The sequence below is a fragment of the Astatotilapia calliptera genome, chromosome 22 (genome assembly GCF_900246225.1).
Source record: "Astatotilapia calliptera chromosome 22, fAstCal1.2, whole genome shotgun sequence".
Classification (NCBI taxonomy): domain Eukaryota; kingdom Metazoa; phylum Chordata; class Actinopteri; order Cichliformes; family Cichlidae; genus Astatotilapia; species Astatotilapia calliptera.
The window spans coordinates 7,612,141-7,638,445 of NC_039322.1; the positions used below are offsets into that span (position 1 = coordinate 7,612,141).

At 42.5% G+C, this 26,305-nt stretch overlaps 1 protein-coding gene across 1 annotated transcript in view; it reads right to left on the reverse strand.

Annotated features, from left to right (window-relative positions):
* Positions 1-26,305, reverse strand: part of nfatc1 (nuclear factor of activated T cells 1) — a 49,689-nt gene that overhangs the window by 4,124 nt on the left and 19,260 nt on the right. The window contains exons 8-10 of the mRNA XM_026156793.1: positions 20,881-20,936; positions 17,503-17,635; positions 12,796-13,413 (exon numbers count right to left, since the gene is read on the reverse strand). Of these exons, the coding sequence (XP_026012578.1) occupies positions 12,796-13,413; positions 17,503-17,635; positions 20,881-20,936 (807 nt within the window). The remainder of the gene's footprint in view (positions 1-12,795; positions 13,414-17,502; positions 17,636-20,880; positions 20,937-26,305) is intronic.

Genomic DNA, 26,305 nt, shown 5'->3' on the forward strand with positions numbered 1-26,305 from the left:
TTCCTACCAGAAATACCCCACACTTCCTATCGCAAAAATATAATGGGTTGCATGTGTTGCTCAATGTCAGCATACACACATACCCACCAAAAAGGAATCAGTGTGCGTGGGAGGCTGTCATGGTGAAAAACAAAATAATAAAAGTGTGTCATAATCACCTAAATGTGTGGATGCAAAACCTTCGTACCAAAACGCCAAAATCATCTAGATTCTCACCGAAGCTGTTTGCAATTACAGAGAGATACGTTACGCTCGTCTAGACATGAAGTAAATGTGCTTGGCTCGCTGACGGACTGCGATTAATAAAGGAACAATGAGATCTGTTTGGCATGTTTGATATCTACAGTACAGCAGCGGTAACTCCTGCTCGTAGCACAGAAACACATGGACACACTGAAGCTATTATGCAAATATGAGGCTGAGATTCACAGCAATGTGTCCTCATAAGAAACAAAGTCGGTGAAAGGCAAGGAGGCAAGGCAGCAGGTGCTTTAAATCACTTCCTGTCGACAAGCTTCCCCGGCATTATTAAAATGTAAAATTAGAGGTAAAATCTTCGCATTTCCTCTTCTTCTAGGTCAAAGGTATTTGATCTAATCTTTCACTTTTGTACCAAAATCATCTTGCAGACATTAAACAGAAGGCTGCAAAGGAACCTTTTAGGTTTTAGCTGCATGCTGATGAACGGGGCTGAAATGATTTGCCAGTTAATGAATTAGCGGATCCATAAAAATGAAAATACACACACTTTATTAAGAACATCTGTTCTGCTGCTCATTAACACAAATAACTAATCCGCCAGTCAAACAGAAACTCAACTCAGTGCATTTAGGCATGTGGTCAGGATGACGTGCTGAAGTTCAAATAATAAATCAAGGCATTTTTCTTCACTCAGAATATTGCTGACTACAACTTTTCAAATTTAAGGATTTTCTACTTATCCTTGAAAATTGAACCATTTGTCAGACCTGCTTGGCATCGTGAAAATTATGACTGCGGCGGCAACAATTTAAATCAACGACATAGCCGAACATTGCGCAATAACAGCAGCACAGTTTTGGTGCTTAAACAACGTTGACAAGTTGATCACCTCAGCAAATGTAGGAAAAAGACTGGAAAATAAACCTACAGCTAATCATCGGCTACTTTTATTCGTGCTTCATTTGAAATTCGTTGCAAAGCCTCTAATGATTCATCAGTGCAAACCGGCAGTGACTTCTTGTGCAGTGGACTCCATCTTGCAGCTGAGGTCATGAAATCGTCTTGAAGGAGGCTTGACTTGGCTGCACGCAATCTAAACTCTCCAGAATTTAGCTTCAGGTTCTGTTGTTGTAACAGTAGAATCAGAACGGTCTGTTCTTGTGTGCATATGGTAAGGCGAGATGCTTTTGGCGTGCGTCACCAGGACAGCGTACTGCCACCACTCATGCGAATGTGAGACCGGTGTTACCAGAAGACATACTTGAACCTGAAGAAATAAACTCCCAAACCTCATCTCCACCCTCCTACAGTCTGTCGCTCCACCGCCATGTGTGCTCTCCTGGCCCGACTGAACCGACTGACCTCCTCTCCTCTATTTGATCTGGCTTTGACCTTCTGTGCATCTGGAGGTGGAAGGATATAACAGCCGAGTTCAGGGCTCAGGGGCACGTTATTACACCGACTTCTCAACGCGCGCGTCGAGCCAGGCCGCCGGCTGTAAATTTAGGACATCAAGACATCGTCAGGCCTCCACATCATGTCATCACCTGTCCGGTAACTATCCAAATCATGGATGAATTATGCCGTGCAGATGTTTTTCTTACGCATCATCATGCGCCACATCTGGCTCAATGGCTTTCACATGAGACTGAAACAGTAAAAAAGACATAATTCAGTTTATTCTGATATGAAACAAAGGAAGGGCAGGCAGTAAAAATTTATCTTTTGCCTCAGTGAGGCCACGGCATGTACTGTTTATGTGCCTGTTACCATGGCCTACTTTTCGTTGTGGTGTCACATTTGATGTGGAGGGGCTAATTGAAAGAAAAAATAAAGTCAATCTATCGATCTCTAAGTGTGTTTACAACAAAGCTCTAAAAATAGGCCCAGCACTAGTGTGACATCTGTGTCATGTGGGTCACATTGATTTGCTTAAGAGAGCTGAGCGACAGAGACGCTTCAAACAAGTCCACAAACACACAGAGACGCATGGTAACATCTGCCCTTATTTTATTTCACAAAAGGAAATAAATATGTGGTTTTGATCAAAACTTTGAGGGAACTAAATTTGTTTTTACGCCATAATCTGGAAAGGGAGGTTGCTAAACAAGATTTTCGTGGAAGAATCAAAGAAATTGAATTGAAGCATTATAGTGGTTAATATATTTGATATGTTGGTCTATTAAAGATAGCCTGTAGCAGTATGGGCATATACTCATCAGTGCATTGACTGTGGGTTATTTGCAGCAGAGTAAGTTAACAACAGGGCAGACAGGGTTACCGAGTGAAACTCACGGCAGCTTGTGAAATAAGTTTTCTCGGGTGGAAAAGGCCAATTTTCTGCTCTGCATTGAAAGGAGGATTTCAAGTTAGGGATTTCTTTGTAAGGTGGGGGACACAAACTGATGGTTTGGTCACCTTTACTATTGTTCGTCCCTCACCTATGGACTTAAACTGTGAATAGTGTACGACTAGAAACCAGGAGTGATTAAGGAGCAGCTGAAATGAGTGACTAATTCATTCATTCATTCACGAGGGGTTGTTCTCTAACAGAGTATGTTGAGGTGGTTCAAGAATCTGATTAGAATGAATCTTGGATGCCTTCTAGGTGAGATGTTTTGAGATTCTCCAACTAGGAGACAAGCCCAAGACAAATCCAGGACACGATGGACGGATTATGTCTGCCAACTGACTTTGAAAGGCCTCGATTTTCCCTGTAGCAGCTGAAGGAGGAGCTATGGGGAGGAGCGTCTGGGTCCTAACAAATGCCAAAACATGCTCTGACTAACTGACAACAGCAGGCCCGGCTCGAGTGTCTAAAAAGAATATCAGCTGACATATTGATGGATCATTTTTGGGTTCCAAAAATCAATATAGGCACTAGCATCAGCCACAACTTGGAGTATTGGGCAGGCTCTAAAATAAACACGAGCTCTGTTCAGTAGCTGCCTTGAGGCTTTCAGTCTTATCACATGTTCATTATCAGCAGATGCTGCTTTGGTTCAGTCGTCACTGAATTACTCAAGTTTTCATTTTTCAAATTTTCACATGACAACAACTTAATCTTTTGATTAAGATCAGGAGTTTATTTTAAATAATAAATACTTTTACCGGCATGTTCATGCATCTAACTCTAACCCAAACTCAAAGATAATCATCAATATGAATATGATTTAACGGAAGATACTGAGGCAATTTTTATCAAGCGTTACATCTGCTGTAGAGCGTGGATGTTGGGGTTTGATATGAAGTAATCCAGGAACTGGTTTCCTCTCCCATGGTGGCTGACAGCAGCTGGATCGGACTGATATAGCCCGGCTCTCCAACCAGGAAACCCCAAGGAACTCCCAAACAATTAGCAGGACAGCGCTGTTTGCCTCATTAAAGGCTGGAAGCTGCCAACACGAACCAGCCTGTAATAATACAAGGCTACAGACGAGGCGATCCGGCAGCGAGATATCCAGCAGCCTCGCTGAACGAAGGGAATACGTCAGCTTGGAGAGTTGCGCTGATACAATGAGAAAAAAAAAGTTGGGGGGCAGAAAACACCACGAACCCTCCCCCAGTTTACTGCCACGTCAAATCCAGGCCACAAGCCACAAGATGTTCTTGGCCCACATTATGAGGCTCCTACTGGGTTACTGCAAGTCAGTCCCACAGAGCGGTTCTTTAGTTCACCACAGATTCAGCCAAGTTTTTCTTTTAAACTCAGGTATTATTTAAAAATGTCTGAACAATAGATTACTGGAAACTTTTTATGTCTAAATAAAATAGAATTACAGAAAGGGAGAGGAAACCGTGATCTTGTATTTATATCCTTTGTCAAATTTTGGTTGTCGACATTTTCGCCAAATGTTGTTAGTTCAAATGTGGAATCGTCTTTAGCCATGCCAGCAGCAGCCTCGGAGGAGGCCAGAGCCGCTCTGTCGGTCTGTCCAGACTGAAATATCTCAAGAGCTCTTGGACAGATCGCCTGTAGATTTCTTGCAGGCAGTTATGGCCCTCGTAGGAAGAGTCTAACAGACTCCGGCGATGGCCTGACTTTTTATCTACTGTCACCGTGAGATTGATATTTTTGTTTTTTAGTGAAAATGTCTCAGGAAGGAGGAGATTGATGCTATCGGGGTGAATTTTAATAACATGGTGATCTCTCACCATGTTCTCTGATGACTCTGCAATAGTCGGCCTCATCACTGATGGGGACGACAAGGAGTACAGAGGTCTGACCCAAACTGTATATAGTATTTTATTTTATTCTATTCTGTACAGTTGTGTACTGTATTTATTCTTATTGTATTCTAATTTTTGCCTCATAACTTTTGCACTGTCCACTTCCTGCTGTGACAAAACAAATTTCCCACGTGTGGGACTAATAAAGGTTATCTTATCTTATCTTATCTTATCTTATCCAGCAAAGTCACAAAGATTCGTTTTTCTGGTATCTAAATCCAAGTATCTGTAAAACCAATAACATTCCTCTAAACCTCAGCTGCACTTTGCATTTAGTGCCGATCAATAAATGTTAGTTTGTCTCTGCACACGAGACAGAAAAAAGGTTGGATTCATCTTTCAGTATAACTTAGGCAAAGGAGAGAAAAAGCAATTACAGCAGCAAATAGACTGCATTCATACAGTGCTTTAACCTAAAAGCTCATCAAAAGGACACATATGTAAATCCAGTGTCTTTTACACTGTAGCTTCAATGCTTCTTCTGTCACACACACTGATTACCAGCAACTTTTTAGACCGTAAAGACCGCCTCTTCAATTATAACTGCCCTACCAAATTCGTAAAGTAGTCTCTACATCTATTTTCACTCGTCTCCATCACCTCAGGCAGGTATTCAGTGCATAGAATCACCTGGTAATCTAATAAACTGTTTCTGGACTGCAGAAGGACACCAGGGCACTCACTCCACACGACGAGGAAAGGTGCAGTTTTGCAGGCGACAGTATTAACCGCTGCACCAAACTTTACATAATTAAGATAAATCTTTACCCTGGGACTTCTCCACTGCATTACAGCATATTTTGTGTGTGCTTTTTATTGAGTTTAATGATGCACCAGTAAATGAGCAATGAGTAACACATGGCAGATGTGAATATTGGTGAATAGAGCACAAACAAATAAAAAGAAAGCTAACAATTCCTTCTAAACATAATAAAATTTGTAAAACTGCCTTTTACTGTATAAAATTGAGTGATTTAACAGAGTCAGGTATGACTCACAGATTTATTCCAAAATATTTTTCCTCTGATAGCCTAAATCTCTGGTCATCAATTGTACATTTCTGACATCTAACAAGCCACAACACGCCATAAAAAGCATTTCATAATGCGCTGGCTCACACCGGGCTCAAATGCTTTGCTCGTGTTACCTCACCACTGACAAAAGTGTTGGACACACTACTGTGCAGTATAACATATGGCTTTCGCCACCTCATCCAGACTCATTCTGAGCTAAAGGGAAGCATGCAAACCTCTCCAGTCAGCAAGTTTTATAGCAGTGTGGCAGACCTCCATCTCCCTCAGCAGCACCCTGCAGCCTATACTGTACCTTTGGCTCCAGACTACGCGAGTCAGACTTTCCACGAACAGATATGTTTGTGGCCTCTCGGGGGACGGTGTGAAAAAATGCGCAGCAGAGGGGGGTCCTGATGAATATTAGAGGCTGTGCAAACACGGATAACAAGACGAAAACAGTACCAGTGGAAGAGGGAGACGAAAACCACCTGTGCCACTTTCAGTTAAAAATGAAGCATAGTGTGGCTGTTTAACAGGATAAGTGTTTAAATTTCTGTGAAATTAAATCAAATTGAGCAAAGACTACTCGTTACATACTAAAAAAAAATAAAATCTACCCGCGATCATATTTCAGAAAGGACTCTGTATGAGCAAAAAAGCCTCAGATACGGATGTCTGTGGTTTAACAAGCACGCTCGACATCACACCTGAGCGAGGCCGTAAAGCTGTATCAAACCACGCCAAAGGTTTAATGAAGTGAGAAGCCACAATAACGAAGGAATGTTTAGCAAAATTTCCCTCAATTTGCCAGCGAAAACACGTCTAACAAGGATACCCTTCAGGAATATCCATTATGACTGTGATGGCGTAGTTAAATACTTTGATTTCATTAACTACACCTGGCTGGAACGTTAGAACCTGAAAAAAAGCACATTAACAAATCAAATCTGGAGCTCCAGCCTGCCAAATATTACCGCAGACGGGGTAAAGAAGTGATAATGTATTTATCCAGACTGTTCGGAGGAAGTGGCATGAGAACAGTCTGAGTGCCGCAATCTGAGGCCCAACAACAGCATCTCACTCTCCATCATCACAAAGCTCGGCCAGACGATTCAGCGGGGGCTCTGGTGATGGATCAAAGCTGCGCTGCTCCGTCTGCTGATAGCTGCTGGTTAGTGTTTCTTCATCTACTGAACTCTTTCCGCTGTGGACCTTACACACAGCCACAAACTGGGGTTTTTTTCTGCCCCGAGGAAGATCACTTATCCAATTTATTTCCAATCACCACAATGCAGCGCACAAAGCCCCCAAAACCTCAGTGGTGAGCGCAGAGGGCCAGAGCAGTGAGATCACAGAGTTAGTGCTACTAAAATCCTGCCTTCTGTGACATAAATAAAGGGCGATGCAAAAAGGGCATTTATTTTTTCAGTGAGGTTTGAGCCGAATCGTCTTATTCTGTGTTTAAAGTCAATTATATCAAATTCTAGACCACCAGAGCTTAGGCAGCGAAGAAAGAAATACTTTAAAGCATTGCAACAGCAGTGATAAACATCTTGGCACACCGTCTCATCACTCCCACTACCATCTACTGCCTCAGCAGGCTGTAACTGACACAAGCTGTAACAGTGCGGAAGTACTGCCCAAAGTGAGAATTTAAATATTTCTTTCATAATTTCGACGCTGATACGTGGATCTGAAATTTGGATTTCTTTTATTTTTTGTAGACATATAAGCAGGATGTTTTGTAGTGGACATAAAAACTTATTACACTTCAGTTTTGTACTGATTACCCAAAGAAAAATAGCTGGGTTTGGCTAAATGTATCTGTGGGGCCATTGGTGGATGTTTTTTGGGCTGTACTGAGGATTGACAAAGTGCAGTTTTACACCACGTGAGGGGACCTTGAGAAGAAGCCAGTGCATGTCAGTGATTGCATGCAGTAGCACGCTGCTGCAGTGGACAGCTCTACTGCCTTTCTGTGTTGACTATACATGCTGTCTGTGTGGCTGTATGGATTTCCTCTGGGGTAGACGTGTCCTGTGATGGACTAACACCCTGTCTGGGGTGTACCCTATGACAGCTGTGATTGACTCAAACACCCCTGCCACCATAAGTTGGCTAATCGGTTAAGTAAATGAATGTAAGAATGTCACTCTGAATACACTCCCAGATAAGTGGGGACTTCCAGTTCAGTGCAGTTCAGAGCACATTGCAAAATTAAGCTCGTGTAACAGAAACGTGGTTATAAAGGCCACGTGCCGAAAAGGCTTAAGTGCATTTTTACTGTGATGTGAACTAATAATAGAAGATTTTTGTCCTGATGTTGTCTGTTGCAAAGCTCTTTGGCTGAGAAATAAGGGATTAAAGGAATTCAAGCAACTCAGAGGCTAACAGAGACGTTCTTGTAAGTCAGCTGTGTGTAGACCATCAAATGCAGATTTGGCTTAAACAGAGATCAATATAGTTAATTGTGAAGAGGAAGAAGCATAAAAAAAATCCATCACAGATTAAAAAAAGCACTAACAATGGCTGCTGTTGATCATTGTCATTATTTTTAACACTGTTTCACTTCGCTACAAAAATGTTCTTTGTCTCGTATGACTTCTACCTTCTCTGCAGCTAAGCTAAGGCCCCAGTCACGCTAGAGGAAAAACAGGTCAGCAAAATGAAAAATAATACAAATAAACAAATAAACATCAATAAAATAAAATGCTTCCAATCATGTGGGACTGATTGGAAATAGCTGCACTGACAAACTGATCAGATGCGTGCAGCATCCTTGTCCTCTGGTTGACCAATTGTTTTGTCACAAGGCGATTGCATGCAAGGTTGTGTGGAAGGAGGCAACCCGTCTCTCTCAGAATCAGAATCAGAATCAGAATGGGGTTTATTGCCAAATGTTGAGCAGGTTTACAACATTAGGAAATTGCTGCGGTGCTTCAGTGCAAACATGCTGTCATAAATAGCACTTAAATAGACATGGAAAAAAATAAAAGTAGGGATAAGAATTAAAAGTGCTACGTGGAAAGATATGTGCATGAGATATACATGAGATATATACATGAGAATAAGAATTAAGAGTGCTACGTGGAAAGATATGTGCATGAGATATACATGAGATATATACATGAGAATAAGAATTAAGAGTGCTACGTTGAAAGATATATACATGAGTGCAGGTGGTGATCAGTGCCAAACATAGAATGATGCAGTGAACACAGCGTAGGGTCATGTGTTAGTGGCGGGGACAATCATGTGGTTATTGTTCATGTGTCCAACAGCAGAGGGGAAGAAACTGTTCTTATGGCGAGAGGCTCTGGTGCGAATGGACCGGAGCCTCCTGCCTGAGGGGAGCAGGTCAAACAGACTGTGTCCAGGTTGAGAAGGGTCAGCTGAGATCCGAGCTGCACGCCGCAATGTCCTGGAGGTGTACAGGTCCTGCAAAGATGGGAGTCTGCAGCCAATCACCTTCTCAGCAGAGCGCACAACACGCTGCAGTCTCTGTTTGTCCCTGATAGTGGCTCCAGCGTACCACACGGTGATGGAGGAGGTGAGGATGGACTCGATGATTGCAGTGTAGAACTGCATCATCGTCCGTGTTGGCAGGTTGAATTTCTTCAGCTGCCTCAGGAAGTACATCCTCTGCTGGGCTTTCTTGATGACGGAGGTGATGGTGGGCTCCCACTTCAGGTCCTGGGTGATGGTGGTACCCAGGAAGCGGAATGAGTCCACAGAGGTGATGGGGGTGTCAGTCAGGATGATGGGGGGGAGTGGGGCTGTGTGCTTCCTGAAGTCCACAATAATCTCCACTGTCTTCTGGGCATTCAGCACCAGGTTGTTGTGGCTGCACCAGGACACCAGACGTTCAACCTCCCTCCTGTAGGCAGACTCGTCCCTGTCAGAGATGAGCCCAATGACGGTGGTGTCATCTGCAAACTTGATTAGCTTGACAGACTGGTGGGTGGAGGTGCAGCAGTTGGTGTACAGGGAGAAGAGCAGAGGAGAAAGAACACAGCCCTGAGGGGAGCCGGTGCTGATGGTCCGGGAGTCCGAGACATTCTTTCCCAGCCTCACATGCTGCTTCCTGTCCGTCAGGAAGTCAGTGATCCACCGGCAGATGGGGTCAGGCACATTCATCTGGGAAAGCTTGTCTCGGAGATGGTCTGGAAGCATGGTGTTGAAGGCAGAGCTGAAGTCCACAAACAGGATCCTGGCGTAGGTTCCTGGGGAGTCCAGATGCTGCAGGATGAAGTGTAGGGCCATGTTGATGGCGTCGTCTACAGACCTGTTGGCTCTATATGCAAACTGCAGGGGGTCCAGGAGGGGGGCCGTGAGGGTCCTGAGATGGGAGAGAACTAGGCGCTCAAAAGACTTCATGACCACAGATGTCAGAGCCACGGGTCTGTAGTCATTTAGTCCAGTGATCCTAGGTTTCTTGGGGACAGGGATTATGGTGGAGGACTTGAAGCAGGCAGGCACATGACATGCCTGCAGTGAGGAGTTGAAAATGCCAGAAAACACTGGGGCCAGCTCGTTTGCACAGCTCTCTGACTCATTCCGACTGCAATCAAATGCAGGCAAAGGTCTGCAATTAATCGCCATCAACTCTATAAATGGCAGACAAAATGCCAACTCACTGACTCAGTCGGAGTCAATCTGCGGCTGTGAGAAGCTGCTCTGCTCAGTCATTTATTTCTCCAAGTGAGGACACAGAGTAAGGAATCACACAAGCCTAAGTTACTGAGGTTTGTGGTGGAAAATTTACTGTAAATTGTGCTAAATTTAACACTGAAAAGAAGGCTTTATTTTGCCCCCGATATGTGTGTGAGAGTTACCGGTGGTTATTTATTTGGAATAAAAGACAGAGATGTTATCAGAACAAGTACGTAATTGGCACGGCTGGATGGTTCAAAGTTGTGGGCGCAGCTCCAAAATTCTTTACTCAGTGCTGACTCGGAGTGTTTAGAGCCGAGGCACACGTATTCCTGCTCTGCAGTAATGCTGGGATTTTACTGAAATAGAGCAGAACTGAGCTGAACTTAACGGAGCATTGGAAGGAGGCAGGAACAAGGATACATCTGGTTTTCCTTTTTATACTGAACAGAGGAGGTTTCCACACTGAGACCCGCACACACAGCAGCGTTCGTGTTTCTTTATCTTACTTTACTTGATAGGCGGTATTACAAATGTCAGAAAGAACTCAGTTATTAATTGATCTGTTAGAATATTGTCAGAATGTTACAGTGTGCTAAGTTCGTTAAATTAATATTAATATTCCCAATCTCACAGTTTCCTCTTCAAAAACTCAAAGTTAAAAGCTGAATGAAACCTCCTATCTACTGCCCCTTAACCTAAACATTTAATTTGAAATAATGTCAAAATGCAACAGCACAAAATGCTGCCAGTTTACGAAATATTACACTGAGAAAATTCCTCAGAAACCAGTTTGCTTTGATGAGGGATTTGTTTCTGTTTACCCTGTACAGGAAAGGAGGCATCTTGTTCTATTTACTGAAATCAGCAGCAGACTTTCTGACTTTTAGACCTAACAAATATGTGAAAATCACTCGTAACATGTAACATGTTTTAAGTTGCTCTAAATGTGAGTGATGCGGCGGTGAGGTTAGGGTTGAGCTTTTCATTCAAGGGTGTGGCTGCTCCTCTCCATCGGCCAGTGACAGGAGCGACAGTAGCAGATGCATAACCAGCAAATGTATGCGTAACATATTAAAGCTTTGTAATAAAGCACCTTATCTCTGGATAAATCCCACGCTCCACCTGAGTCTCAGTTCTCAGGACCTCACATGGCCGCCAACAATTTCTAACAGAAGATTTCACCCTTATATCATAAACATTCATTCTTCAGCCTCACTCTTGTCAGAGAGAGAAACATGAGTAAAACCTGCGCTTACAGCGAGTACAACATTCACTCCCTGAGCTGCTGGTAGAGTGCTGGTCATTAATGAAATTTACTTACAGCATCTGTTTGTTTACAAGTTTATAAATGTGCCTCATTTGGATCACGCCCAAGTTGTTACTGAGAGTCATGCCTGATGTGTGGATTCTGCTCAGTCTGCAACAAATGTTTCTGGCAAAACTTCACCTACTTCCAAGATGCATGGAGAAGACAAAGATCTGATGACATGAAGACTCCACGACACTTAAAGTATTAGGGAACAGCTTTATTAAGCTATTCCCTAATACGGTGGAGTGTGTCGGTGGAGTCTTCACATCATCAGATTCTGCTCAGCCCACTGTTGTTGAGTCCACCTCGGCAGTGTTGCAACAGATTTGAGATTTACCACAGTTAACTGTAAACAGATTGCATGTAAGTGCCAACTTGACCCTGTTAATTAAAAAAATGATTGAAGCAGACTGTCACCGCCTTATTGCCAATTTATCCCCATTTTATCGCTGTTCTGATACACCAATGCTGCTTTGAAGAGTGAAACTGACTGGGAGTCATCACAGACCAGTTCCCCATCCCTGACCACTTCAAGCAGGGCCATTACAAGTTGATTGCACATGGTCACTATAATTTTGATCGCGTTGCGGTTTCAACCACTGTTTTTGCTAGTGCGACTGTAGCTTAAGCTACCGGTAATAGAATAAAAGCAAAGCTAAACGAGTACACACACACACACATGTTGCTGGTTGTGCCACATATTTTTGACTGCATGCATCTTAGGCATGTAGATCTGAGTCTGAAAAGCTCTAATTAACACACAGAGACTACCAGTCATTTTTTGAAACACATTCTGGATCTTGGGTGTAGCGCTACACTATAAGTTTTATTACTGAAGCTCAAATGTTTTATTTCAACAACCTATAAGACAAAGAAGGTGTAGTCAGTGCACTTTAGATGTGCTTGGAGGATTTTGTGCTTCCAGGTTTCCATGCTAGTAGTTTCCCACGCTTCCCCTCTCCTTACTATGATAAAACCCTAAATCCTCCACTTGCTATGACTTTGTATTTACCAAAGACAAATGAGATCAATCTTATCTCTTAAGTCTCAGCAACAAAGCAAACAAACATTTTCCACAAATGTTTAACTGTTCTTTTAAATGACTATGAGTCAGAGGATTTCCACACAAAAAAAAGAGGAAAAAACTTCTAAGTTGTGATTTGATGGCCAAAAATTTCCTGGCAAAAGTGATAAGTGAGTCATATGATAATCAAAAATGCTATCAGTGCCTGGAGATATAGTACGGTCGTTTTGTGCTGGAGGGTAATAAAAACCATATTGTTTCATCAATTAGGGGGCTCGATGGGGATTTCGCTCTATAATTTTTTCCATGCAGTGGATTAGAAGTATTTAAATTCTGTCTTGTAAAAGTAAAAAAAGTCTCACCATCATCAAGGTACATCTGGTCCAGCTCTTGTGGTTCTTGTTTGATGCTGACAGCCAGTGGCGAGGGACTGCCATCCTCCTGCAGGGAAGAGCGAGCCCTCTCTGGCACTTTGGGGTGCTGCTGAGCGGCTGGGCTTGTGCTGCCGCTCACCGGCTGCGCTGGTGTCATGCAGTGGGTTGGAGAAAAGGGGGCGTCAGTCGGGCTGGAGGCCTGCGAGGTTGGGGAGGAGGAGCAGCTGCTGGGCGAGTAGAGGTTGGGTGGCTGGTAGCGCCCGGGAGTCTCCTGAATGATAGAGACGTGCGGGATCGGGGACTGCGAGCCCGGCTGTTGGACGGCCGGGCTCGCAGGGAGGCATTTTGAGAAGGGTGAGGGTGGGAGATCGTGCTGTTTAGGGCTGGTGCTCGGAGGTGAGGAGGAGGAGGGCTTGGCTGCAAGTTTCTGCTGGCTGGCTGAATAAGGGCCGCCAACAACACATGGCCTGAGGTCAGAGGTCATCATCGGGGCCATGACTTGTGAGGGGTAATATGGCTTTGGGAGTAAGGACAAGCCAGGGCCATGTTGGGTGCACATCAGAGGAGCATCATAGTCATCGCGAGGCTCCGTCTTTATTGTTGGAACTGAAGGAAAACAGAAGGAAAAGCTAAATGAGTAAACACATATTCCAACCATCCTGCAAGTGTGAGTGAGCGAGTGAGTTAGTGAGTGGGTTTGTGGCTAGGATACACACTGCCAAACAAACACTCTCATCAATGAGTCTCTGTGTTAGGGCCTGAGCTCCCCCACCCAACAGAAAACATTCACAAAAGTAGAAAAAAGAAGTAAAAAAAGGGATGAGTCATCAACACGAGAAAAATCTGGCTGCTTCTATAATAAAAGCCCTGTTTTCTTTGGATCCTGTTCTGGTGCTAATATCCACTACAGTACATGTGCGATATGATATATGTTGCAGCAGCAGCAGCAGCTTCGTGCTCAGCAGGGTTCAGTAATTTCAAAGAAAATTACTGCCTCCTTACCGAGACAAAGCAAGAGTTTAACTGAACGCAAACACATGAAATTGGGTCTTTGGGGTGTCGGAGGATTGCGGAGGACCAACGCTGAGTTCAAATGAGCCACGTCTTGTTTTCAGTCGCTGTCATCTTGGCCATCCGTCCAGATTTCACAGCGAAACATATTGGACACAAAGTTTCAAAATGCGGGCCATCAATCAGCTGCAGCCAATGACACCACATCAATCTTATATAACAAGCGTTTCAGTGCGGTTACAAGCACACGACAGCACAGCTTTGACCCTGAACTGCATCACTGCATCATCAAACTGGATCTATTTCTTCTACTTTTTTTCTGCCGAGCATATTTTAGATCATAATATGAAGCATGTGCTTGAAATAGAAGCTGAAATACTTAATAACCCATGCTTTATTCTTCTTGTTCTTGTCACGCTTGTTTGATTTGTCGACTGTCTACTGATTTTATGTAATTCTGCATCTTTCTCGGGGATGTCTCTTTAAAAAGATATTTTTAATCTTAGAGGGAGTTCCCGAGCTAAATAAAAAGGCTAATTAGATTAAAAGGAGTGAAACTAGGACGTGTCATGCATGGTGAAGCCTCGCCTGTCAACAACTGTAAAAGAGGAACTGCAATGAGATAGTTACACAAACCGCACGACTAAAATAGCAAACGCACCCCTATTTTGGGTCTGTTTGGAGGAAGTGTGTCTGCCTGCTTGTGGAGGGTAGATGCATGCATGTGCAAAGAAGGGTGCAGAAGAAGTGCAAATAGTTTGTTTTGCCAGAAAAGAGAGCCTGCCCTTGGGTTTCCGGAGTGAGAAGATCAACCATGTGTACTACGTGTCCCAAAATAAATCTGTTGTTTTTGTGTGAGCTGTTGAAACACCTGCTGTTGATGAAAAAAAGAGAAAAAGGTACAGATGTGATTTCTTCAAAACAGAAGCAAAGAACCTGAGGCGTAAATCAGAGCGGAACAAAACGATTTACAGATTTCTTTAATTGATTATTTCGCTTAAACGCATCAAATTTAGAAATGTGATTGAAAAAAAAAATCACGCGCATTTTGAATTTGACGTCAGCAATGCATTTAAAAATGTTGGAGGACGACAAAAGACTGGAAAAGGGTTGTAATGCTAAAAAAAAGCTCTACACAGCCCACAACATGTTAGCGATGTGTAAAAACTGCTTTTCAAAATATAGATACTGTGAAAGACTACATGAGAATAAGCTTTTCAATCTAAACCTTTCATCATCTGCGTTCATACTAACATCAAATGATCCAAAGAATCTGTAGAAAACTCCAGATTTCAGTCAAAGACGATGCTGAAAACAACGCCAAATAGTGAATGGTTGTGATCGTCAGGTCAGATGTGAAGAACAGATATAAAAAAAAAAAACCCATAAATGCTGCTGCCTTCTCTTTTTAGATTAACTTGGGTGAAGGGGAAAACTTCAAAATCTTAGGTTGTTTTTGGAAAACACTGACACAATACCCTTCAAGGATCAGTGATGACATCGGGGGTCCATCTTACTCGCACGTCTGTGAAGGCTTCATTAATGCTACATCATTTAACTGTCAGCCTGCTCACGTTACAATGGCACAACTCCATAGCAAAAGAGTGCGGGTACCAAACTGGTGCTCATCCAGTCCTAGTTTGGCATTTGGCGCTTTATGAAACAAAAAACAATGACAAAGAAAACACCTGAGGCGAAAATCCCATATTTAGGAAAAATGGGGAACTTTTACTTTCAAAAGTGCAGCAAAGACCTCCCTCAGTCCTCCTTTTCTTAAACAAATTGCTGTAATCAAATTCAAAACGAGTATTTTTTTTAGCAAACAATAAAACAATTGAGCCTCAACATCTGAAAGGTTGTCTTTGTATTATTTTCAATTAACCATCAGGCTGAAAAGATTGGGAAATGACTGCATTCTGTCCAGACATCTCATTGAGGAACTGAGGCCTTGATCATTTTTTCCAGCTGTGTTTTTACTCAGTCTGTCCATTTGTTTAAACTTTCTCAATGATTTTCTCCCTTTCTAGAAGACTGGCAGATTATATTGTTCAGCCTGCTGGCTTGCTGCCTTAAAAGCTTTCACCTTCTAGGAGACACTGACCACACTTGCTGTCCCACAGTCTGTCCACTCCCTTACACTCTGCAGCCCGAGGACAATGCTCCACTTTCACGGCGGGGCAATCCGTCGCCCACGTACAGGGCCGGGCCAGTTCAGCTGAATCGCAGCTTTGAACCACCCACTGGATTTTCACTCCAAGCCTGGAGTGCAATTAGCAGTGGTTTTTACATTTCAGTTGGTGGGTCAATGTTTATATTTAGCTTGGCAAAAGGCTCTCTATTCAAATAACATGTTTTTCCCATGCCCCTTTCCCCACCCTCGTGTGTCCAGTTGCCTCAGCATTCATGCAGCAACAGGTATGGAAAAGAACAGATTTTATGGATTTCTTTTTACAATGGAGGAATAATAGCGTTGCTTTGTTCCTCCCTAGAAAACCACCAGACAAGGGGGGAATACAAACTGTTTGTTCTCGTCTTCAGAAGTAAAATCCCAGCGAAAATGTTTCTAATTAGTCTGTGATGTGGAAGGAAAAGAGCAGACTGAGAGTAGTGAGGGGCTGGCATGGTGACAAAAAAGTCAAAAACAAAAAATTAACCAAAAGTCTGGAGATTAATGGAGGGTTATATATGTATATTTTATTTTACTTTGTGACCAAAATGGTTTGACTATTTGGGTTTCAAGCTGACGGGACTGTTTTGTTAAATTAGCAAAAACTCAACTCTACACTAAATGATAATGAAAGCAGCTGTTTTTTTTTAAATTATTAAAACATGAACAAGACTAAATGGTGAGTGATACTATTGACCCCCAGCTTAACATATATCTGAAGACAGTTTTTACCTTATTCACACTATATTTTCCCTTTTTTTGCAGCTTCATCACATCAAAATTTGCTGAAAAAGAAGTTACAACATAAAGTGGATCCACTATGCTAATGTCCATTCACAGAGAATATTTTGCTGATTCAAAATAAATTCATCCAGAGTTCATGTTCAGGCTAAAACAAGTTGCTTTAGATCCCTTCCCCCTCCCTTTAAGATGGTAGTTCTCATGATTTGGACCTCATTTGTGAGGTATAGAGCCACTACAAAAAAGATGTTTAATGAATCAAAAAAAAATTGACATTTTTTCTAATGCTGTGGTGCTCACACTTTTTATTGTTAGTAAAAAGGGTCCGGAAAAGCTTTGAGATAAATGTTTTAAGTGATTTTCTTCTGATTGGCTGCTCCTCTAAACATTGACAGCAGGTGGGTGGGGCTTGTGTGCTCACAACCAGATTCAGGAGTAGAAAAAGGCAACTTGAAACAAAGCTTCTGGCTAAGAGTGAACATAGACTGACAGACTATTTTGAACTTTAGCCATTTTTATGAGCATCGTTTTATGAGCAGTGAGCATCCCTCACTGTAAGAGTATATGTAGGTAGCTTGATTTGGCTCTTACGAGCCTACAGGGATTTGGAGCTCCCCCTGAAATTGAACCAGAGAACTTTTTGTATGGCTAAAAAAATGTGTAAGCCACCACACTATGGACTCACTGTAACAGCAAACATATGAAAGGAGTTTAACATTTTATGAAGGACAGCGATGACCAAACCTATAAATTGCAGACTATAAAGACAAGTTTACCGGTGGCAGGGACGTAGGTGAAGCGCTGGTACTGGCTTCTTTTCCTCTTGCCATTGCAGATGTAGAAGTTCACGTGGACGGGAGTGGACAGTCTTTGGTTTCGGTAGGGAGGGATTTCAACAAGAAGCGAATTCTGCAACACAGAACAAGTTCTGTCATTAAAAACACACCATCTATTTAAATATCCATTTAATTAGCTTATAGCTTTGCATTTGCACTTAAACTTCTTAATTAGTACATATAAAAGGGGGAAGTCGTCACTGTGGCTTTACTTCTCTTGTTTGTCATATTGAAGAGGTAGTTGTGACAAAGAAACTGAGAACACTACATGCCCGTCTGTGCCAATTTGACAATCACAGGTAAACCCTGACAGCTACACAATCTGATTATTTTGGCAACATGTGTGTCACCCCCTGTTGGCCATTAGAAGGGGGAAAGGGGAACACAAAATCCAGGCTGCAGTCCCTTCCACTATATTGTAGCTTAAATTTAAGGGGCGGCAGATACAATGTAAAAATCTGGTTGTCATCTGAAAGCCACAAAGAGGCCATGAAGTAAGGTTAGAGGGAACTCTGGTTGTTTGCACAATGAATAACTCAGTCAAAGTGAATAAATTGAACCTGGGAGTGTCCAGATAGTTTATTTCCCCAGCAGAGCTTCCTGCTGAGAGTGAAGGCCAGAAGTGACCACACTCCTGGGTTCAGCCTGTGGACACATGAGCCCCATGTGTGTGTTTCTGTGCATGTGTGTGGGAATATATATGACCGAGTGTGTTGGAGGCGCTGCTCAGTAGTCAGGGAGGAAGTCATCCGTCTGCAAAACTGAGCTTCGGAGGACGGCCGGGCCTGACATGTACAGGTGAGAGCTGACACACGTTATATTAAATCACTACCACTGTAAAGCTAAGTGGAGCCAGATGAGGCTTTTCTACTTTTCTTACTCCCTGAAATCCATCGGCCCTTCAGAGAAATAGCAATTAAATTTCAGGAAAGGGTTCCTCATTTGGACTGTGTAAACTGTGTCCCGGTTAGGCAGCTGTATTTGCAGGATTCCACTGGTGTCACATGTAATTGAAGTCATTCAAATATTTCTGAAAGTTTTATGCCTGCATTTTGTGTGTTACATCATAAAATTGCAAATTGAGTTAAAACAAACACAAAAAGCAAAAGAAAATCTCAAAACAAGGTCTGGGAGGTTTAATATAATAAAACTGGTTCCTATCATGCAAACAGTGGGAAGGAAAAAAATGTGACAAATTGAGCATAGAGGAGCATTTTTGGACTCCCTAAGTGAGTGCGTCAAGACCATCTATCTAGGTTTATATGAGAAATCTGTATCTAATTAATTCTTAAAAAGAAAACGTAATCATCCCTCGTCTTCCCAGATCTGCGCTCATTGGGGCAGATCAGTCTGTTCAGGTGACGTATTCTGGATTCGTTGTTTGGCCTGAGATTAAACTTGGCCAAAGCAGCATCAATGTTTGAAATGGGACCAATCCAGCAGACTGGACTGAGTGGGGAGGGACGGAGAGAGGGAGGCCCTTTGTCTATTCAAGCAGACAGATGTGCCCCAGCAGCCACTCTAAGTGAGTGTGTGTCTGTGTTTTGCAGAGGGAAGACACTGGGAGCAGGTGCAGAGCTTCACATTTATACACGCTCTAATCCCCTCGTCTATCTCCCAGACTCCCACCACGTCTCTGGCTCTGTCTTTCCCTCAGCTGTCTGAGCGCAAGACAGGATACACTGCCAGGCTCAAACCCCCACAGGTGGAGGGCTGAACTTTTGAACACCTTTTCCACACATTTCAAACACAACACTGAAGCTTCTGTCCTGGGTTGAGGAAATCAGCGCTGTTGTTACAGTCACAGTTTACTGATTCAGAACAAAAGGCAACGCTGGTATTGATACTTCATTAGGCATTTCATTAGGTACACCTGTTTGGTTGCTTGTTAATGTAAATGTGTAATCAACCAATCACATACCATCAGCACAAATAGACATGTAGACATGGTCAAGGTGATCTGCTGAGATGATTTAAGTGACTCTCAATCGCATCATTGTTGCTGCCATTTGAGAAACTGCTGATCTACTGCATCTAGTGCAGAGAATGGCTTGAAAACCAGACAATATCTGATGAGCAGCAGTTCTCTGGGTGAAAAAATGCCTTCTGGTTAATGCCAGAAGTCAGAGGAGAACTGCCAGACTGCTTTGAGATCTCAGGAAGGCAAAAGTAACTCAAATAACCACTTGTTACAACCAAAGTAAGCAGAAGATCATCTCTGAATGTGAAACCTTGCAGCAGATGGGCTACAGCAGAAGAAGACCACACCGGCTGCCACTCCTGTCAGCTAAGAATAGGAAGCCAAGGCTGCACTTCACACGGACTCATCACAACATGAAAGCATGGATCCATCCTGTCTGGTAACAATCATCAGGCTGGTGTAATGATGTGGGGGATGTTTTCTCGACACACTTCAGGAGTGTCACATAAACACCTGAACATTGTTAGTGGCCTTGTCAATCTTTTTACGACCACAGTGTATCCAACTTCTGATGCCTGCTTTGAGCAGGATAACAAACCATGTCACAAAACTCAAATAATCTCAAACTGGTGTCTTGAACATGACATTGAGTTTACTGCACTCAAATTGCCTCCACAGTCACCAGATCTCAATCCAATAGAGCACCATTGAGACGTGGTGGAACAACAGATTCATGTCGTGAATGTGCAGGAACTGTGCGATGCTGTCGTGTCATTATGGACCAAAAATATATGAGGAATGTTTTCAGCCCCTTGTTGAATCTATGCTATGAAAAACTGAGGAATTAAGGCAGTTGTGAAGGCAAAAGTGTGTCCAGTACAGAGACAGGAAGTGTTTGGTAAGTGCCCTCTTAGTTTCTTCCAGGCCTGTAAAATATTTCTTGTAAATAAATAAGAGATCAGATATAAAAAGTATAACAGTTGAATAATGAACACACATTCTTTTTGTAGTATTAGCTAAGGGGTTGGGTTATTTTGCCTTTCCTTACAGGTTTATGCTAAGCTAGTAGATGAATGACTAGAATAGTTTACAAATTTTAAAGACTTCTTGAACTTCCCATCTAATTATGTATAAGTTTACAGCAGATTTGTGATTCAATAAAAAAAAACAAATGCGTTGTTGTTGCTAAGGCAGGTTGTTCTTCATCACACTGAGTGGGGCTCCAGTCGCTCTCGGCTCTCTTAATTTAGACGTTAGATTGTTTTTCAGATGCGAAGACTAAACATTTTGGCATCGAGTTCAGATAAATGATTGGGAACAGCTGCTCTTTACACAGCGCTTTAATCCTGAAATGAGATCAGCTTTGTCACGATCACTGTGTCACATGTATCACTTACAGGCTTCGAGGCGTCTCTCTCAACCTTGGCCTCAGTCTCCCAGATGTGGTGACCGTCTAAAAGAAAGGACAGGAAAGAGAGAAAGACTTAGCAACGACGGTTCAGAAAATAACCCACCTACTTGGCTCCCAGCAGAAATGAAGAAATGCAATGAGTGTTGTTATTATTATCGGTTACATCAGTGATGTATAAAACAGCTCCGGAGAGCGGAGGATATCACGAACGTCACACTGTCTGACCCACGGCTCATGAGCTCATATCCTCGGTCTAACAAACCGGGGACAGACTTCGAGACAACAAAAATCGCACAGAGAGAAATCTGATGCAATCCTGAAAAAAAAAAAAAGAAAAGCAGTCATACCAAAGAGATGAGCGACATCTTTGGTGGATGAGAGAAAGCTTGACTTCATCGCTGTGTGGAATCCCAACATGCTTGAGCAGCTGGTTGGCTCGTTAATGCGCGGCGACTGGAAACTGACAACTCGCCTCGACTTTCAAACCTCTCATTTCTTCTGTTCTCATAGGAATCTTTCCGCTATCCCCATATAATGATTGTTAAACGGTACTGGTACTTTTTTCTCTTCTTTTCTGGTAATGTGCGTTTTCTTCTGTTTAGCTGCCACAATAAAAATGGTTTTCCCATCAGGCAATAAAACGAGGCATCATGTGAACTGCTGGAAACACAGGCCTGCTAAAAAAAGCTCGGGTTTGATTTGTCATTTTGCCCAATGAGGTGTGAGTAAAACTATAATTTTCAACCAATTTATTAGACAGAGGGAAACCGCTGTGATTTCTTTAGACCCCTGACTCATTAACAAGGCTCTAAATTGACATTAAAGGGCTGTGAAATTGAAAACTTTACTTTAAAAGAAAGAAAAAGTCAGCCATGGCCAAATTTTTTTTGAAGAAAATTGACTCAGTGTCGCTCAACATGATGCCTGCAGTTTGACAAGTGGAGCGTTTGAATGGAGCAGACAGCTCAGTGGAGACGGACGGGACGCTCGGTGTTTGAGTAGACGGGAGTTGTGAGGTGGCACAGATGGAGGAGGTGCAGCTTGGCACTGACTGGAGAGCCGGAGACCTCTCTCTGCTCTGTTTGATCTCACTTTCATTTTTCTTATAGCTGCTGCACATGCCTGACACTTAGCATTAGAGTTTCAGGGTTGCTGCTCTCCAGGAAGAAGCGATAACATTCGTTTCGAATGAGTAATAGGGCTACAAATTCCTCTCAGACGATTTGAATCTTCGAGTGTCAAGTTTACGCTCATTATTTCAACTTTAACTCTAAACACAAAATAAAAGTCTTTTTTTTTTTTTTACCAAATGTTTCCACAGAACTCCTTCATATGAAACAGACGGACTATCATCCAAGAAAAACCAACAAAAAAGGCTGAGATAGAGTGTGCTGTCACTTTAGTAATAACTCGAGGGAAACCTGAGAGGGGCTCAACTGAGAGCTGAGCTGTCACTTCTGGAGACATATTTTCAAACTCTTCAACAATCAGAAGCCTGTCTCAAATACTGTTTTTACAATACAGGCTCTGCTTGTACTAATTTAGTCAATTTTTCAGTGCACCTGCTGTAAGTAAGAATGTGGAACTGGGGCTGAGCTATTCTGAGCTATTAGAGCAAAGTTTTCTTTTTAAACCTGCTCTGTTAGACATTTAAAAGATCACTTATTATTTCTGCTAAATATCAAACATCTGACATGGTTTCTGCTGCCATTAGCCACACAGTGCTTAATAATGCATAATGTTTATGCTACAGTCAATATACACATGTAAATGTAAGTGGTTGAAATGACTTCAAAGGGATGGAAAGAACATTTCTGACGAGCTGCAAACCAGAAAAGAAAAAAGGAAACAATGCAACGCAGCCTGTGAATGCTGCAGATACATCAACAGGTTCGACTTGTCTTCCAGATGACACTTAATACGTCTCTTCGTGCAACCTTGTTGCGTGCAACTCAACATATATCATAAAACCTTGCTATTACTTGTTGTATGTTTGTCTTTTTTCACTGGTAAAATATTTTAATTCCATTTCAAGTAAATTTTCCCTACACGGTCTCTTTAGTACTTTAAAAACCCAGTGTAAATATTACATTATCATAGAAAGAAAGCCCACAATACAATAATTAGTATAAGTAAGCACTTATACAAAAAACAAAATGAAAAAAAAAAAAAACTACTTCATCATTCAAATCTTCATCCTCGTGACCGTTCTAGATGAAACATGAAGGTATGAGAGGAAGACAGAAGGGGAATATACGACAACCTCCTACGTGAAATATTTATAACTTACTGACAGGAACAGTATGAAACTTCTGAGAAAAAAGTGACAGCTTATGACAATAAATTTTTCGTTACCTAAATTTTTCACTCTCTCTGTGGACGCTCATTATGTTCATGTCTGGCTCCACATTTCTCTTCTTGGACTCTACTAGAGATGCTTTGCATGATTCACAGTTCAAAATAATCATCAATCATCTCCAACTGGGCCTCCCCTCAGCTCATCCTCTGTCTGAAACAACACTTGTTACCTTTAAAATAACTTTCTTCTGATTGGTTGCCCCTCAAAAGAGTTGTGGGTGGGGCCACTGTGCTCACAGCCCGAGCTGTGTGCTACTGACATCATAAAGATCCAAAAGTAAGAAAGACTGTCTGAAACGAAGCCTTAGCTTTTGCCTCGAGGGGATTGCTTCTACATATAGTTAATTAATTATTCAACTTTGGATATGTTCAGTAGGAGCATTCGTCACTGTAAAGATACAGGTATGAGAGAAATGAAGGGAAGCATAAATGGTCTACTTTCATTCTAAAAACAAAATGAAATCTGAGAGTTAATAAATGTAAACAGCATTCTGAAAGCTTCAAGATAATCTGGTACAGATGCAAGGTGTAGAGTTATGGGAAGTGCACACACACACACACACACACACACACAGGTGTGTGGTATTATGATTCAAACATAAGATTTATAAACAATATGGCAAAGAAACCTCCCTATAAACAGAAAAGAGAAGAAAAACAGCTCGTCATACAGGAAGTTCTCAGTGAAAAGAATATCTTTACGTAAGCAGCGCTGACAAACTTTAAAAATAGTTAACGTGACTAACACTAAAATCTGCGCGTTTGTCTGTTTTCTCAACCCCACTCTGTCTCCTCACTTCGGGAAGCTCTCCAGAAGGGAAGCCTTTCCAGTCATTGTCAATCCACAGGAGATGAACATGTTTTTTAGATCTCCCTCAACGTCTCTGTCTGTTTCTCCCCGTCTGCTTTTGCCTTCGCTCTCTCTGACTCACGCACATCATTTTTCACATCATCACAGAGATAGAAAATTTGAATTGAGCAATTTGTTCTCGGTGCCCAGCTACCTACTGCCAGGAAACTTCTCAAGAGCTAAAAAAAAAAAGAGAGAGAAAGAGCTTTGAAAAGTTGAATGCGTGGGATGCCTTTGTTTGAAAAGACTGTACCGGATAATTGATAACCACAGAATGTAATTGATAACCACAGAATGTTCCAGAGTTATAGGGCAACATCTGCGCAAAGCCTGCACCGATCCAATGAAAAACTTCGGCAGCAGTTTCTCTCCAGCTCCCCTCCCACCAAATTTCAGCGAGCACAATTTGGTTTCTAACTCTCTGGCCCACTGTGCTGGATGATATCCAATATTATCTAAGTTAAACAACTCAGCCTAAAACCACCTCGACCATATAAACCCAGCACCCCTCCCCAGCTCTCACAACGCCCAAGCTCCACCGGCCTTGGCACCGTCCCAGCCTCTCAGAAGTCGTACAATTCACATTTTGTTAGCAACGGTCTACACAAATCATTACTTTCTCAGAGCAGACATAACACAGAGCAGTCAATGACACAGCGGTGGTGTGCTGCAAAGAGTCATGGCAGCCGAGGGGGATCAAACAATATACAATACAGTTATTTGTCATGTTGTGTTTAGAAAGAGATTCAAACAGCTCCTTGTGTGTCTTAATTGAGGCTGGGTGGAGTAAAACTCTGGTGCCCAGAGTGAAACAGCGGGGTGGCATGTGCCCAAGCCCTCATAACGTACAGTAAATATAAACATATGCTCTACCCAAGTCCATGTGGCACACTGAAAGAGTTCCCTTGTCCTCTGACTGACGACTGAGACCTCTTCCTTACCACCCTGAAAACATTTGGATTTTGGAAGCTGCTTGCAAACTGAGGCCAGCTCAAATCTGATAAATGGCAGCAGATACTGACATCCAGCCCTCAAGAACACCACTTAAAGCTACAGCGGCGCCTGCCACTACACAACGTCACCCGTTTCATAGAGAAATCAATCTCTGGAGTTTCTCAAAAAAGCTGTCTTTTTCTTTCTTTTTTAAGAAATCATACCCTATAATTTATGAAAACATCATCTCATCTGTTTATGTGACTGTAATTGATTTGTTTATGAAAAATAGCCATTGTTCTCAAAAGTGTCCGAAGCAGCCAAACCGCTGAACAGCCATTGTTCTGTTAATCTAATGAAAGTGAAGTGCGCCGACCATGCGCACCACCAAAGCAAAGGAACCCTCCCTCCAAACCAAACCACCGCTCAAAAGATAGCACAGCTAACAGAGCGTGCAAGTTAAAACAAACTCATTCACCCCAAGGTACATTACTGTCATTACGCTACTGTCATCTCGCTCACAGCTCTCATTAGTTTAAAGAAGGAGGGCTGTCTGCAGTTTTCTACCGGTAATTTTAGAAACCATCTCGCAGCAACGCAGCGCGGTCAAGTTCAATTTTCAGCTCATCTTACTTGCTGCTCTGACCAAGAACGATTAGACAAAATTGTTTGGGTGTTCCCGTCAGACGAGGAAAGCTCGGCTTTTCTACCTGCTCGGAGCTCCAACTCGTCGGCTCACAGAAAGAGCGACGGGTGAGGAAGATGGTTCAAGGAAAACATAGCTGTAGGTTTGATGGATCAGGGAAATTGTTATTCGCAGCGATGCTGATTGCAGCTGACCAGGCAGCTCTCCAGAATACCAGGCCAGATGTGAAAGTGCTCTTTTCATTTGGGGTTTTTCCTCTGAAAGGATTTCCTCCAGGATCTCTCGCTATTATCAATCATTGAAGGGAAACACTGTGCAGAACCACACTTGATTAAAAATACTCCAGCAAATAAAAGGAGGGACCCGGTGAAAGTAATCAACGGTGTGCATTATTTTCAGATAACTGCAGTTGTGAAACAGTCCAGTTGTTATCGTTTCAAATGGACGCTTTCTGAACTATACAGTTATCATCAAATTTGGGGGGGAAATGTCAGCATCCAGGTGACGCAGCAGGCCTCGCTAAAATCTAATACTGTAGACAGAAAAAACCCCAAGAAGATCCTTTTTTAGCTTCATTAGTCAACACCATTTACTAAATGAAGACCATGTGATGCAGCTGGAAAC